This window comes from Chiloscyllium punctatum, chromosome 5 (genome assembly GCF_047496795.1).
Source record: "Chiloscyllium punctatum isolate Juve2018m chromosome 5, sChiPun1.3, whole genome shotgun sequence".
Taxonomy (NCBI): domain Eukaryota; kingdom Metazoa; phylum Chordata; class Chondrichthyes; order Orectolobiformes; family Hemiscylliidae; genus Chiloscyllium; species Chiloscyllium punctatum.
In genome coordinates, this window is record NC_092743.1 from 112,142,583 (window position 1) to 112,158,689 (window position 16,107).

Below are 16,107 nucleotides of genomic sequence, written 5' to 3' on the forward strand. Positions count from 1 at the left end.
CAGTTATCGCATTTTCATTGAATAAATTTTGCTTTAACAATGATCCACTATTTGTGCATTTGAAGAACCCTGTTTGGTAGATCTTATTACCTAAAACATAATGTCAATAAGGTTTTTAATTAACCACCTTGGAAACTGAGAAAAGTATTTTTACTGCACAGTGTGACTCAAGGACTGGGGAGACTGGAGCTACAATGCACTGCTTCAGTTTTGATTGCAACATAATAGTGCCTTATTCGTTTTTATTTCTGTTGGTATCTGGAGTTGCATTAATTTTCAAGTGTTAAATGGTGGAATACTGTCAAGTTCTTCATGAAGTACTGGCATAAGTGCGCCATGTGAACATATGAATTAGGATTAGGCCACTCTACCCATCAAGCCTGCTCTTCCATTGAATGGCTGATCTGATTAGTCATATTCTAATCTACCACCAATAAATTCTTACACATTGCTCATCAGGAATCTATTTACCTCTGAATTAAAGCATTCAAAGACTCTGCTTCCACCACGTTACATAGAAAGGAGTTCAAAAGAAATACAACTGTTCCCTCATCAATCTTAAATGGAAAATCCCTTTTTATAAAAAAAGAGAAACCTTTAAACAGCTAACTTCCTTTAAAAGGAAACATCTTTAAAACATCCACCTTAGTTAGCCACTTACTCTTTTAAACTCCAGCAAACCTAGGTCTAATCCGTTCACCTCTCTTCACAAGACAAACCATCCATTCAAGCTTACACCTGAAACCTCCTGTGAACTGCTTCCAATGCATTTACATCCTTTCTTAAATAAGGAGATCAATATTTTACAGTATCCAAAATGAGTCTTACCACTTTGCTGTGTAACTAAAGCATAACCTCCCTTAGAATCATAGAATCCCTACAGTGCAGAAGCAGGCCATTTAGCCCATTGAGTCGATTCTGACCCTCTGAAAAGTATCCCACCCAAACGTGAAGCCCTGTATTTCCCATCCCAATCCACCTAGCCTGATCCCTGGACACTATGAGCAACTTAGCATAACCTATCTATCTTTGGATGTGGGAGGAAACCCATGCAAGCAGCATGCTAACTCCATATAGACAGCACCTGAGGGTAGAATCGAACCCTGGTCCCTGTCACTGGGAAGCAGCAGTGCTAATCACTTCGCCACTCAGTACTTGTGCATTCAATTCTTCTTGCAGAGAAAAAAAGTATTTTATTAGTTTTCTGAATTACATGTTTGACATACATGCAAATCTTCTGCAATTTATGCATTGGGACACCCAGATCTACCTGCAATTCCTCACTGTTTATGTAATATGTTTCTTTCCAATCTTACCTATCTAAATAGCCAATTTCACATTTTACCATATGAAATGCAGTTTGTCAGATCATTTCCCTTTCATATAATCTGGAAAAGTTCCTTTAAAGCCTTGTGTCTTCTTCACAACTTACCTTGTGTCATCAGCAAATTTAGCAAACAAAACTTGATCTCCTCATTCAAGACATTTACATAAATTATAACAAGGTGAAGCCCCTTTAGCCTATGCTCACATCATAATTGGAATTTCTGTCTAAATTCCATTGGCTAAGACTGCAAGCTGAGAAAGTGTATCAGTGAGAAGCAATTGCAGATCTCCATATTTAACTGTGCACGTGAGGAAACAGGTAAAATTGACTGCAACTTCTGGTAATACTGATGACCAGATAATGCAGCAAAATGTGGATGAATATCCCCAACCCTGGTTGAATGCTCCATTGCTCTTGCATTAAAACCGTAGCTGCATTTTTAAAATCAAGGAAGGAGCATCCAAATCATACAAATTAAACACATATTTGTGAGACTGAATAGACTGGGGTTGTTTTCCCTGGAGCATTGGAGGCTGAGGGGTGACCTTATAGAGGTTTACAAAATCATGAGGGGCATGGATAGGAGAAATAGACAAAGTTTTTTCCCCTGAGATGGGGGAAGTCCAAAACTAGGGGCAATGGTTTCGGGTGAGAGGGGAAAGATATAAAAAGGGACCTAAGGGGCAACTTTTTCATGCAGAGGACAATGTGTGTTTGGAATGAGCTGCTGGAGGAAGTGGTGGATGCTGGTACAAATGCAACATTTAAAAGGCATCTGGATGGGCATATAAATAGGAAGGGTTTGAAGGGATATGGGCCAAGTGCTGGCAAATGGGACTAGATTAGGTTGGGATATTTGGTCGGCAAGGACAAGTTGGACCAAAGGATCTGTTTCCCTGCTGTTATCTCTATGACTCTAAGTTACAATAAGACATTGATTTTGGATACTCAGTTCCATGGCAACCACAAACTGCAACCTGATTTTAACATAGCTAGAATATAAAGCGCCAATCGCATACAAACACATTCATTTTTATTGGTCATGTTTTGCCATAATTCTACTATATTACTTTTATCATGTACTGCGCATCTTAATGGGTGAAGTGATATAAGGAAGTGGTTAAAAAAAATTTTAATGATGAGAGCGCCCATCTTTCAGAATTTCAAAGTACAGAAGAACCTTGACTATCCGAATATTGTATTATCAGGCAACATCGCAAGGTCCTGATGCTTGGCTTTACTATGTTATCTGGCATTCAATTATCCGGAATTCTATTAAACGAACGAAATACATCCTGCCCGTGTCCTCTGGATAATCAAGGTTTCTCTGTATGTGAAATTGTAAAAGAACAGAACTGGAGATCTAAGATACTACATAATATCTATTTAGTCATTTATACATTTTATCTGCCTTCTAAATGCAAATCAGATATAGCTTACAAATAAATAAGCTGTCATTCAACTAAAAGAAAAATTGGGCTTTAATTATTTGAGGCATAGACCAAAGTCAACATATTACTCATGCTTTCCTTTGAGTTAAGTTGAAGATGAATCAATGTCATGCTCACAATTAGCAAACAAAGTAATGTTCTTGTATAATGCAACACTTTGTTCAGGCGTTGGAGGATCTAAGTGGAGCAATGGAGCACGTCACCAGTATCCACTTCTTCACTGCCACAAGTCAAAAGAGAATACAACTTCTCTTCCATGATTTAGCAAGACTTCTTTTTATTGCACTGTGGCATGAATATCAGTACCTCTATTCCCTGCCATAAAACACTCAGATTTCAGACAATCATCTTTGAAGCAATCTATTTGCTTTCATTAAGATCACTTACCAGCAGATTAAGAAACCAAGAACAGCTCTGTTATACAACTGAAAGTTAGGTAATATTAGAACAATTTAAGTCCTGACCATGTGCATCTGTCACTTGAAGTAATATATAAAAATATTGAAAGCAAGCACAACTCTCAACCAAAGCAGATGGAAAGACTGAGAATGAAAAGCAAAATCAATCAACATATGCTTTCAACTGCAGCATTTAACTCTCATATGCAGTCTCTTGCAAACAATAAATTGATGACAACAGAACTGTGGATGTGCAGTGAATAGCAAAATAAGCAAAAATAAAAGAGGCCTCATAATAACCCTGGTTTATTGGTTAATCAGCTAAGAATATAAATTAATCAAAATAACCGACATACAAAGCACTAAAAATGCTGCTTCTTTATAAATAGGAAAAGAATAAACTGCTACAAACAATGCAGAAGAAACAATGAGATATGTCATTAAGGCATTTACAGGGATTGAGAAAAGCATGTGTAGCACAGCATGAGAACAAGAAGGCACAGGTTAGAAGTCTAAAGTAATTTTTATTACAACCAGTTCACATGAAGAATACAAATATTTGGATTGCCCGCTGTGGAGGATAAAGATGTGCCTTCAAAAGATAATGACAATAAATGTAGGTTCCGAACAGGTGAATTAAATGACAAAAACTCCTTGTACTTGCAAAGCATCTTGTATGTTAAGCTAAAATTGTGGAATTTTACACGACGAAGCAGCTGGTGAGCAAAGCAATCATTAGCAGTGAAGTATCTGGCGAGCCAGGGCAGGACTTTGCCCAGTGCAGGTGAAAGCTTGCCCGGCATTGGGGAGAGTGAGCCCACATGAGGAAAGCTCAGTATGGAGTAAGTGCAGGCTACTGGCTAAAGAAAAGACTTCTAACTTAATTTTTCTACTTTATAAGAACCGTAGTGATGAACTTCTTAAACTTGTTTCTTTCTTTTTCTAGTTTGTACCTAAGGTGGCACCTGAAGTGGCGACATTGTAAACTTTTCACTGCACTCCTCTATTTGAGTACTTGTGACAATAAAGACGGTAAACAGATCTCTGACAAGGCCCCAGCAATCCCCTCCCTTAGTATCCTAGGATAGCTCCCATCAGGCCTTAGGGGCTTACGGAACTTAATGTTTTTCAAGACACTCAACACCACCTCATTACTAATATCAACTCCCACGGTAATGCATTTTGGTAGAAGAACAACATAGAATAAACATAACAATACATGCTCAATGGTATAGGTTTAGTGGCATACAGAAACAGAGACACCTCTGGTTTCAGGCACATAATTCTCTGAAGGTGGTCAGGTAACCTGTTACTGTTGTTCAGGCAGCTTGTGGAATCCTTGGAATTATAAATAGAGGCATGGAATATGAAAGCAAGGAAGTGATGCTATCCTTTCACAAATCATTGATCAGACTACATTTGAATATGGCATTCAGTAGTGGGCACTTTATTAAAGGAAGGATGTTAAAGGCCTGGCGACAGGGCAAAGGAGGTTTACTGGAAAGATATAGGAATGAGAGATTTTAAATACAATGAAAAATTACAGAAATGGAGCTTATTCTATTTGGAACAAAGATGATTAAGAAGTGATCTTATTGTGGTGTTCAAAATTATAAACAATTTTGATAGGGTAAAGAAGGATATTTTGTTTTCACTAGTTGTTATGTTGCTAACTAGGGGTCACAATTTCAAGACTGTCAGCAAGAGAACTAGGAATGAGATGAGGAGAAACTTCTTTACTCATAGTTGCTAAGATCTGGAACGTTCTGCCGAGGTTGGGGGTGGATGCATATGACATTTCTAAAGATAGCTGGATATATCTTTGCAAGTGATTCATTTGGAGAGTTACGGAGATAGGGCTGGAGAATGGTGACTAATTCAGTCACTGTTTCAGGCCTCTATTTTCTTCATCGACTTTTCTATTCTTATCTTAATTTCTTCTTCAGGTTCCAAGGCATACAGGAAAGGAGATAGAAAGTAGCATTGTGGGTTTTTCTCTTGACACAGGTTTGAGTTTTCTTATGGTGCATACATCTTTCGTTGTCCCAAACTTACTTCTCACTTCTGTATCACATCCACACCTTCTATCATTTGTCTTAATGAGATTAAATTTCAGTATGACACCATCCTTAGTCAATATTTGCTCTTACTTCTTGTAATGTATTTCTTCTAATGATTTTTTTTTTGTTATTTATACTTAATCTATATTTAAAAGTTGTAGGTTTTCCTTTATCGATATTTTGTCAGGTCTCTTTGGGTTCTGCAAGTAGCACTTATGTCACCGTTTAACTGGCTTATTACATCCTCGCCTCATAATTTTAACCTCAGGAGTGACTTTACTCTGAATATTTGTTCCATGTACAAATTGAATAATTTTTGCAACATAACCTCATCAAACTCCTCTCTATACTTGAAAGATTTCCAACTGTCCATCTTCTAGTCTAATGCTTGGTGTTTCATACTTTTAGTGTCACATTTCAGCCACACATCTATTAGCTTTTGGAAATAAACATGATCCAATGTTTTTTTTTTGTAGTTGATTTCTTCCAGATACTTACCAGATCCACTTGAGGTCTAAAGATTTTAAACAGAAGGATGAATATGTGTAGGATGATGGACTATATGTTGATGGACAATCAATGAAGAAGCTTTTGCTTTTGAGGATTCCTATCTCATGGATGGACATTCCCAATAGATTCAAGGACAGGTTACAAGTCCAGAATCAGAACAGTTAATTTTCTTGTTGCAAGGGAGAAATTGACAAGTAAATGAACAAGCTTATAGTGAACAGTCACTGTTCTGTGCACGTGAGGTCAACACTTGGAAGTATTTCACTCCTGCGATATATGGCTGTCGCTTGACTGATTTGAAAACAAATAATTATGAAATAAAGAAGAAAATCTGGGATAGATTTATATGGCCAGTTTATGAGTGCTGAATTTGGTAACTCAATTAATGTTCTTCATTAACTTTTTTTAATTCAATGTCCTTATGCACATTTGTTCACTTGACACGTCCTGCACTAATCTGTACAATCAAATGAAATCCTTTGCACCTTCAAATAATCCATCCTAAATTGTTAATTATATTGCTTCTTCTTTTAGAGGTGGGTATGAGAGAGAGAGAGAGAGAGAGAGAGAGAGAGAGACAGCTGCCAAAGAATTCAACCACATTGGAGGGCAGGTTGAAGGAATTGTCAACTTCAGTTCCATCCAATATTTCTGTCCAAGCATCAAGGATCTTGCATAAATGACAATCTAGAAAACTGCCTTTCCAAGTCTGGCTACAACCAGGCTTGCTGCACAATACTTGTGGAGTGCCCACATGCTCTATCTCATGATCTGATAATACAAATTCGTAATGAAGAGGTGAAGTCAGTCCATCCTCAGATTGGTACTCTCATCATTGGCCCAGCATGAGACGAGCAGGCTAGTCCTTCAAGACTTAGCTAGCAGTGATGGCCTTGAGGCACACTTGGTAATGGACACTGAAATCTCCTACCATGCATAATGTCTGTGTACTTGCTACCCTTAGTGCTTTTCCAATTGCTGTTTAATTCAGAGTACTAAATCATCAGCTAAGGGAGAACAGGAGCATTAGTTAGTAGAAGAATTTCTCACATATGTGAACTCCATGTATATAAATCTCTGCACCATAGTGACTTACCACTTGGAAATTTGCTTGAGATACAAGAAACTGTTTCTTTAAAGCTTCTTAAGGCAATAAACTATGGGCATTTCACTTACAAGATGATTTAGAAATGGACTGATAAATTGAGATACGTTCAATTACTTTTCTACAAATTACAGTTAATCCCTGACGCTTGGCTTACCGTTTTGAAGGTTTCCAATTCTGCTTGCAAATCCTGGATTTGCTTAGTTGCTTGAGTCTGAACTGCCTGCTTTTGTAATTCCTGTTCTTCTAATGCCAACACAGTTTGCTGTTCTTTCTCCTGTTGCTCTGCTTGGTACTCAGCATGACACTTGTCCTGCCAAAAATGGATTACACCATATGAACAAGTATTTCCATATCAGCATATAACTCGTCCCCATGAAAAACGGCGCTTGAAAGTTGTGGTCCTATACACATCTTTGATTTTTAAAGTTGTGTACTTAATTCAAATAATTAATATAAACAAAATGAACATGCCAACCAAGTCCATCACACATCAGTCAACATGCATAAGAGTTAACTTAAATTGAGCAAATGATATGCTGCTTTCTAAAATAACTTGATCCCTGAAAATAATTAGTCGGGTGATTGAAAATTAATGCTGCTTAATTGAAACAATGTCAGATCGCTGGCCCAATCTTTTCATAATTGCTTCTACAGTACAAAACGGTCACATAGCAATATACTAGAAAGGGAGTGAGAAGAGCTTTAAGTGATCAAGAATCAGATCACTTACTCTTACTTGGTATTTAATACATGCTGCTGATTGATATCAGATAGCGCTGCTGGATCAATGATCATCTCCAGTAGAACCCTACCACTGCAATGACACGATTCAAGTTTGGTTAAAGTTGCTTCAATTAGCTTGAATCAATCAAACAGTAGTCAAATCATGTACATCATTTCAAACAAGAATCATTTGAATATTTGTTCACAAACATTCTATGCAATACTTTCCAACTTATGATATTGGACAGTTTCCAATTCTGATTTAGAAGATCATAGGCTAGGCTAGGGCCTCGTAAATACTTTGATTGGTTTTGGTTTTGGACGGAGAGACAAACTGAGTGCTTTACTCGTGATGTGCGTTTCTTAAATACAAGACCGCATCATTAAAATCAAGGAAAAACTAGCAACCAGAATGTTCTACCGATGCAAGAAATACATTTTAACAAAGAGAACTGTAACCCCTTAGAGCTAAAAAGGTTTTTTTTAATTAGTATCTTATTATATCTTGTTGAAACATGGTAAATAAAGTTGGCAAGCTGCTTGGCACTATTATAGTGATAATGGAGACTAGCCTTGAAAATAGCAAGATTGGGTAATAAATATTCTGAATGCAAGGTATTCAAGAAAGATCTGAAAGGAAAGTCATATTGATTGAGAATATTATAGTCTTGGAACGAGACAATATCTGTACGATCAAGTGAAGCTATTTGGTCAAAGATAATGGAGTTACTTGTGTAATACTTGGTGTGTTCCACAGGCCATCAATTAACAAGAAAGATATAAAGTAAATTTGTCAGGAAATTAGAGTGTGAAAAGACTTCAAGAATATTGATTATGCAACTTTCAAATTATTCTCATAGAGACTAAGATAGTACAGGGCCATGATGGCAAGAGCTTCTGAAGTATCTGCAGGTTAATTTTGGTACGTTTTTGGTGCAACAAGATGAGGAGACACTATTGGATTTAGTTCTTGAGAATAAGTAGGGTCAAGGCCGTGGGGGCAAATCAGTGTAGGCAGTTCTTTGAGAAAACTGGCATGATGCATAGACAGTAAAGAAAAAGGTTTAGAATAAGAGGAGAAAGTGCTGCAAAAACATGCAATACTCAAAACAGGATAAAGTACCAGCAAAATAACATGACAGACAAGGTCATATTTGGTCCTAAGGGTCACCATCATGATGTTCTGGGTGAGGTTAGGTGGGAAGACTACAAAAGGGAATACTACTGAAAAGTAGTCTTTGGGGTGGCACGGTGGCTCAGTGGTTAGCACAGGGACCCAGGTTCGATTCCCACTTTAGGCAACTGTCTTTGTGGAGTTTGTACATTCTCCGTGTCTGCGTGGGGTTCCTCTGGGTGCTTCGGATTCACCTCACAATCCAAAGATGTGCAAGTTAGGTGAATTGGCCATACTAGATTACCCATTGTGTTCAGGGATGTATCGGTTAGGTGCATTAGAATGAGGTAAATGTAGAATTGTAGGGGAATGGGTCTGGTGGGTTACTCTTCGGAAGGTTGGTGTGGACTTGTTGGGCCAAAGGGCCTGTTTCCACACTGTAGGGATTCTATGATTCCTTGTTTCACAGCATATATTAAACATGACATAGGAAATGATCCACCTATTCTTGCTTGCAGTAAAAAGCTGAGGTTACATGATACATACCAGAGCCTTTTTTAACTGCTCCTGAAACTCCTGCTGAGAAGCTTGCAACTGCTTCATAAACTCCTTTTCTTTGCAGGTCAGTTCTTCCATATGACTTTTCTCCAGTTCTCCAATACGATCTTCAGAGGACTTGTAAAGGAAGAGACACATTTATAACATTAGCTTTCCTCAAAAAACATGGAAATATAAAGGACATTTGCTATTTGGATTGTTGTTTTTTTTGTTTAAAGAAACAAACTGCAATCAAGAAAACCTTTACAAATAGTTCTTTTTGCCTTGGCCATATTATAATACACTTCAGTTACTTAAAATCCATAATCTTAGAACAATTTCTACAAATTTATATTGTATATTAACATAGCATGATTCAGTTGAATGCTAATTCCCGCTCTTAAATGTCTGCACCTTCTCCTTCTCATGGCACAATCCCACACAAATGCAGTAAATGCATAATTTGCCCTATTACTTCCTTTTTCCTCACTCTTGAGGACTCCAAACATTCTTGCCTAATGCAACAGTAATTATGTGCATTTCTTTCAATCTCATACGTTACATACTGTTCAAAATGTGGTCTGTGGCCACAGAAATCCTTGCCATTCAATTCTCCTTTATGGTTGCTTCTAGTAATATTTTCTCCTTTCTGTTACAGCTGAGATAGCTGTGGACTGGCTCTGGTTTCACTCTCCATCACATTCACCAATATTCAAATTGTGATTGGAGAGTAAGATGAACACAGGATTCCTGTTTTGGCTTTCTTCATTGCCTGGCAGTCACATATGTCTTCTCATCCTGAATGGTTTCAATTTTACTATTACTGAGTCTAGTTTTTAACTTCAGATAACTAACTGAAGCTAAATTCTACCAGCTGCTACGCTGGGAATTTAAACATGAGTTCTCAGAACATTAGCCTGGCCTTTGGTTACTGGCCCAATAACACTAACATTGTGGTACTATCCCCTTGTTCCAATGTAACTGATGACATCCTCAGAGCTCTTCCTCAAATCATACTCAAGATTGGACATAAAAGGTTTGTTTGCCTATGTTACAATTTCCAAACATCAGTTCCTTTGTTGAGCTTTTTCTCTCACTTTGCTTCTCTATCTCTCTTTCTATCCATGGCAAAACAACAGTCCACAGTCATAAATTATAGGATCAGGGTCTCGTTCTACATAAAGTGTATTCTTTCCCATAAATAGGTCATTTGGATCCACATTCAATTAGATTGTGGTTGATCTGGCAATGGTCTTAACTCCAGTTTCCTGTCTGTATCTATGACTCTCTTCTCTTTTAGAAGTTTAAATGTATTAAAAGCTAAGTTAATTAAACAGTGGCCCCTACTACCTTCTGAAGAAGAGAATTCCACATTGGAATGACTCTTGGAGAATAAAGGGGAGATCTCTTTTGTTTAAGTTGTCTCTTAGTTTTTGTCTCCCCAACACCAAGAAATATCCTCCTGGTGGTCGATACTAAACAATTCTCTCAACATCTTAAATGATGGATATGGCATTGGGCCAGGTCAGTTCCACTTCAATAAATTTGCTTTCTTTATCTCTTCTAAGCAATGAAATGAGGACATTAGCCTCCCCCACGGAGCTCACTTTGCATCATCATGTTGCCTCACATCACATAACTTTGCATCATCCAATGACACTGGTTAGAACCTTAAAAATCTCACAACACCAGGTTAGAATCCAAGTGGTAATGTGGAAGTACAAACTTTTGGAGCGCTGCTCCTTCATCAGCCAGCTAGTGACTAAAGTTTGTACTTGCAAATAAACCTGTTCAACTATAATCCGATGTTGTGAGATTGTTAACTTTGTCCACCCCAGTCCAACACTGGCACCTCCACATACTGATTATAATATCGAGGGAAACGTTAACCTTTCACTACTCTCACTTCCAGCTTCTCTTCTAAGAAACACAATATCTTTTCAACATTGCCCAGTGTTCCAAAAGCTTCTTCGTGCCTAAGACAGTATTTTGTGGGCACTTCCTCCTATTTAGTATGGTTTAAATTAATTGCAGCTACATCTGGATGACCAAATGCGAATTTGGCGATCAACTGGCTGAGCATCTTGAGGCTATTGTCAGGGTCTGCTTGTGATCTCCACAAGACTCACCACTGAATAATCCCACTCGCTTTAGTCCACCTACCATAGTTTGCTGTACTAATCACATGTTTCAGGAGGACTTGCTCATTTTTCTCCTTCACAACCTTCTAGTCTGCAAATTGAATTCAGCAATTGGAAAATGTACTATTTCATTGTCATTTTCTTGCATTAAGGAGTCTGATAACATAGTGTCTCTATAAACATCTGGGTAAAAAGTAAACTAAATTTGTGCCTCAAGCATAAATACTTCATTCAAATTCAATGTTAATACAGGCTAGATTTGAAACTGGCACTAGCCTGATATTTTGGTGTTCACATATCTGCTGTATCTTTGAAGACAAATGTTTCATCCATTCATACTTGGATTGCTTGCATTTTCAGTTTCTTACTTGCTTTTCTTGAGTTTCGTGGTGTCTCTTTTTCTCCTTTTTCCATCATCTTTTCTGATGCCTAGTTGTTCTTTCCATTCATTGCCTCACTAAAAAAGCCTTTACATGTGATATTAATTTCCACTGTCTACAAGGTAAACAAAAAGATTGCCAACCAGTTCTCGTTGACAGGACTGTGCATTCCAGTTAGTCACTCCTCTCTTTTTATTCTCACTTTCTACCTGACCAGCCCACCTTGAATTGTTCAACCTTACTCCATTCTAACAAATAATGCATTCACAATCTCTCTTGAAGAGAAAACAAAAATGAAGATACAGCATTTCAGATCATTTCAAATTTCAAAATGCATCACTGTATGGTAATGAAATCAAGATGCTTTGAAAAGAACCAGTCATTTTCATTTATATTAGATTAGTTTTCGTATTTCTATATTGCAGTGACTTAAGTACATCCTATGGTTAAATGAAAAGCACATTTGAATTTCAGTGTTGAACATTTGCAGTCCATGTCCCAGCTACACTGTAATCAGCTTGCTGAAACATTACTGTAGCTTTAGAATCATAAAACATTCCACATGTCTACTTGTCAAGTTATATCCAATCAAATCAGGCTTATTGCAGTTTTGTGGTCAAATCTAAAACAATGCAATGCAAGTTAAATTCTACAGCACTGCAGAATTTAATTCACAAGTTAATAAAATCTAATACAATTACCTAGACACATGCAAAAAATAGCCATTAAACCACAACTCAATGCCACATAACATATATATTAAAAACATACATCTTCACTTGCACTACTCCATAAGTTTTTACTCATTATTGTTGACTGTCAACTCAGAAAATTCAGTTTTAAAATAAAGAGTATTAAATGTATGTAACTTCTTGCCTTGTTGTGAAAGAAGACTTGACCACAATTGGTTTCTTGTCTGCTTGCTGCCATCATCTGCAATGCTATTTATCAAGATGTCCCCATTACTTCACATTTATTTTGGAAAAACCACATCACAGAAATCACTGAATTTATATGAGCAATGAACATATTTTCTTCACCTCTGAAATTTGGACCATTTTTTTAAATAAAATTTTTACAGAGTGGAAGCAGGCCATTTGGCCTCAAGTCCAAACTGACCCTCTGAAGACCATCCACTCAGTCCCACACTGTACCTGTAGCCCTGCATTCCCATGGCTAATCCACCTAGCCTGCATACTACAGGGCAATTTAGTATGACCAATCCACCTAACCTGCACATCTTTAGACTGAGGGGGGAAACTGGAACACTTGAAGGAAACCCATGCAAACACGGGGAGAATGTGCAAACTCGACATAATTGCCCAAGGGTGGATTCGAGCCCAGGTCCCTGGTGCTGTGAGGCAGCAGTGCTAACCACCAAGCCAACCGGTAATTCAACTGAGAGGTGTCCAAAGTTTTCAATCTTAATTTAACAGAGACACTTTTTATTTTAAAGACTTTAAGAAGCCTCAGCGTAATTTCACTCTTCCAGCCAAAGGTTTTTCCTTCATCTCTGACATAAGTGTAAATTCCAAAATTCACACTTTTTAATCATGACTTGCTTTCTTGAGAAAAGATTAAATTCACCTATAATTTCCAGTGTGTGTCAAGGATTAGAGACCAAATCAGTTATCAGTTCCACAGCATAGAGAAATAAATTCAGCAACTTCAGAAAGGATTTTCACACCAACTCGACATTATTAGCCATTAGTTTTCTTACCTTCATTACAGTAACAACTTCCAGCTTAACCCGTGAAAGCTCCTGTTGCAAGTTCTTTTGTTGTTCTTCATTTGTTTCCTCCATAGCTTTTAACCGTTTTTCCATCTCTTGCTTCAGTTTTTTACGCTTATCTTCAGATTTCTGAGCTGAGACCAGTGCTTTCTCGAGCTCCTCAAATGCTAGAGAAACAAAGATCAAAACTTTCAAGATGTGCAACTCATAGTTGGGTCAACCAGATCAACATTCAAATATACAGAGATGTTGAACAATCGCAAGTTAGGAGTAATTCATCCAAACTTTTAGTAGCCTGAAGCTGCTCTGCTCTTGAAAGACAATGTATCTGATGCTGAAAGGCAAAATGAAGCAATAAGCTTTACAATTAAATCTTGACACTCAAATATATAGTACCAGATTGCATCCACCACTGAAAGTTGATGAGCAGAAAATTCACACATATTCTTCAAGTGTTTAACATGTATTTGACCAAATTAGGTTTTGAGAGATATGGCTTAGAAGTGGACCAACGTAAGTACAGGAGTGAAAATATTTCAAGAGAAATGGAAGCTAAAGTTATTGAAGTTTGAACCTACATCTATTAGAATTTCCATTAGAAGTTATACTTCTAGCTTTGAAATATTAGCATGCCATTTTCAAATATGGCAAATGTTTTCTCAAAAAGATAGAATATCATTGTCTAAGTTCTTCAATTACTTTAAAGGATTGGTGAAGACTAATTCTGAACTCAAGATACCAATGTAATTAATGACTCTAGAGGCTACCGAGAACCATCAAAGTCTTTGCAGTTATGAGGAGAAATAGCCAACAACTATACAATCTGCTTTTTTTTTAACCATTTTATTGAAGACAACTGTCATGGCAAGAATGTACAAAGTATCTAAGTAGTACGAATCTCAGTTTATGCTTTTCTAAAAGGCTACTTTGTCTACAGAATTCCATAAATGGTGAGTTCTTTTGCTATAATCTACTTTTTCTCATAATATTTTTATACTTCTTAAAATTATCAAATAATGCTCACTAAAGTATTTTAAAAATGGTTTGCAATACTTCATTCACTAAATAACTTTCAAAAATAAAATGTCCTATTAGTTTAGGATTTATTTGCACATATTGGCCCAGATATGACAATTAGATAACTTATCAGTGAATCCTCCAAAATGGTGCAAGAACTTAAGGTTCTTCTTCAAATAACTGTAAGAAGACTTGCCCAAATACTCACAGTAGATAGGCTATGCTGATCTTAACACCTGATCTGAAGGGCAGTCTTTCTGACAAAGCAGTACAGCACTCCAGTGAAGGAGTAGTATTGTACAACCAAAAGAGGATTGTGTGTGTTTTGGATGAGGTCTTGGGGTACGATCCAGGTATCAATCCTTGCATATAGTCATTAGTATCCTCAGTAAGAGAAGCAGACACAGTAGAGAAAATAATGTGGTATTTTTAAAAAATATTAATTAATTCATTAAATAGGGTTTGGGGGGTAAAGAGGTCAGGTGATGTTCTTCTAAGAAAATTTGTTCCAACTTCTTAGAACACAAAGTCCATGAAATATAGACACTGACATTCATATCTCGATTCAATGAATAATGATGAATTTGAATATTTGACCATTCCAGTATACTTCTGGATAATCTTCCAATCTCAAATTTCAGCTCACTTGATATCCTACACTTAAATCTCATTTGTCATGTTCATGTCCTTTGAACTCAACTTGACCGAAAATTTTAAATTCTCATCTCTGTGAATTCCTTCATTGATTTCGTTCTTCCATCACTGGACAACCCCAACCAAAATAAAATTATTCCAGAGTTTCAAATGGCTTACATTGACTACTCCTTCATTCAGTGGCACCTGTCCTTTCAGTCACCCAAATTCACTGCTGAGCAAAAAAAAACAAAACAAAACTGCGGATGCTGGAAAGCAGAAGTAAAAAGAAATTGCTCGAAAACCCAGAAGGTTGGGCAGGATCTGTGGAGAGAAATCAGAGTTAATGTATTAGGACTGAAAACGTTAACTCTGCTTTCTGTCCACAGATGTTGCCAGACCTGCTGAGTTTTTCCAGCAAGTTCTGTTTTTGGTCCTCCAAAAGTCATCTCCTCTCCACTTCTTGAGCGCCCTCCTTAAAATCTACCATTCTTAAAAACCGTCTGGTCATTGCTCCGAAATGGATTTCATTGACTCAGTGCTCATTTTTGTTCTGATGCCTCTGGGAAAACTCTGGGTACAACTTCCTGGATTTGTCAAATCTACAAAACATGTTTGAACAACATCATATTACGTTAAAAAAAATAGTTAATGGTTGATTCCAAGATAACAGTAGAAGTTATAGTCCCATAGTGTTGCTAAATGAAAGTCCCCCAACTATCATTCATCACCTGATTCTCTACACTTTTTGTTGCTTTATATAAATTAAAATATATCTTATAGTATTGTATACTTGGAATAGCTGATTAGAAAACAATTCACTCAAACTAAAGCAACTTCTGAGAAAAGTGATAAATCTCAGAAACTAAAATCTTAATGAATCCAAAATGCTTCTTACATTTATACACATCTGGGAACAAGTAATACAAAGATTCTGAAAAATAACAGGAGTATCAAAAGGACCATGTGCTGAAGC

General features: G+C 37.1%; 1 protein-coding gene across 6 annotated transcripts in view; it reads right to left on the bottom strand.

The window, feature by feature from the left end:
* Positions 1–16,107, bottom strand: part of golga4 (golgin A4) — a 183,124-nt gene that overhangs the window by 70,746 nt on the left and 96,271 nt on the right. For 5 of the 6 annotated variants that reach the window (XM_072571048.1, XM_072571047.1, XM_072571045.1 and 2 more), the window contains 3 exons: positions 13,470–13,648; positions 9,238–9,366; positions 7,009–7,164 (listed from right to left, as the gene is read on the bottom strand). In XM_072571048.1, coding sequence (XP_072427149.1) covers positions 7,009–7,164; positions 9,238–9,366; positions 13,470–13,648 — 464 coding nt within the window. The remainder of the gene's footprint in view (positions 1–7,008; positions 7,165–9,237; positions 9,367–13,469; positions 13,649–16,107) is intronic. The other variant, XM_072571049.1, reaches the window with a different exon arrangement.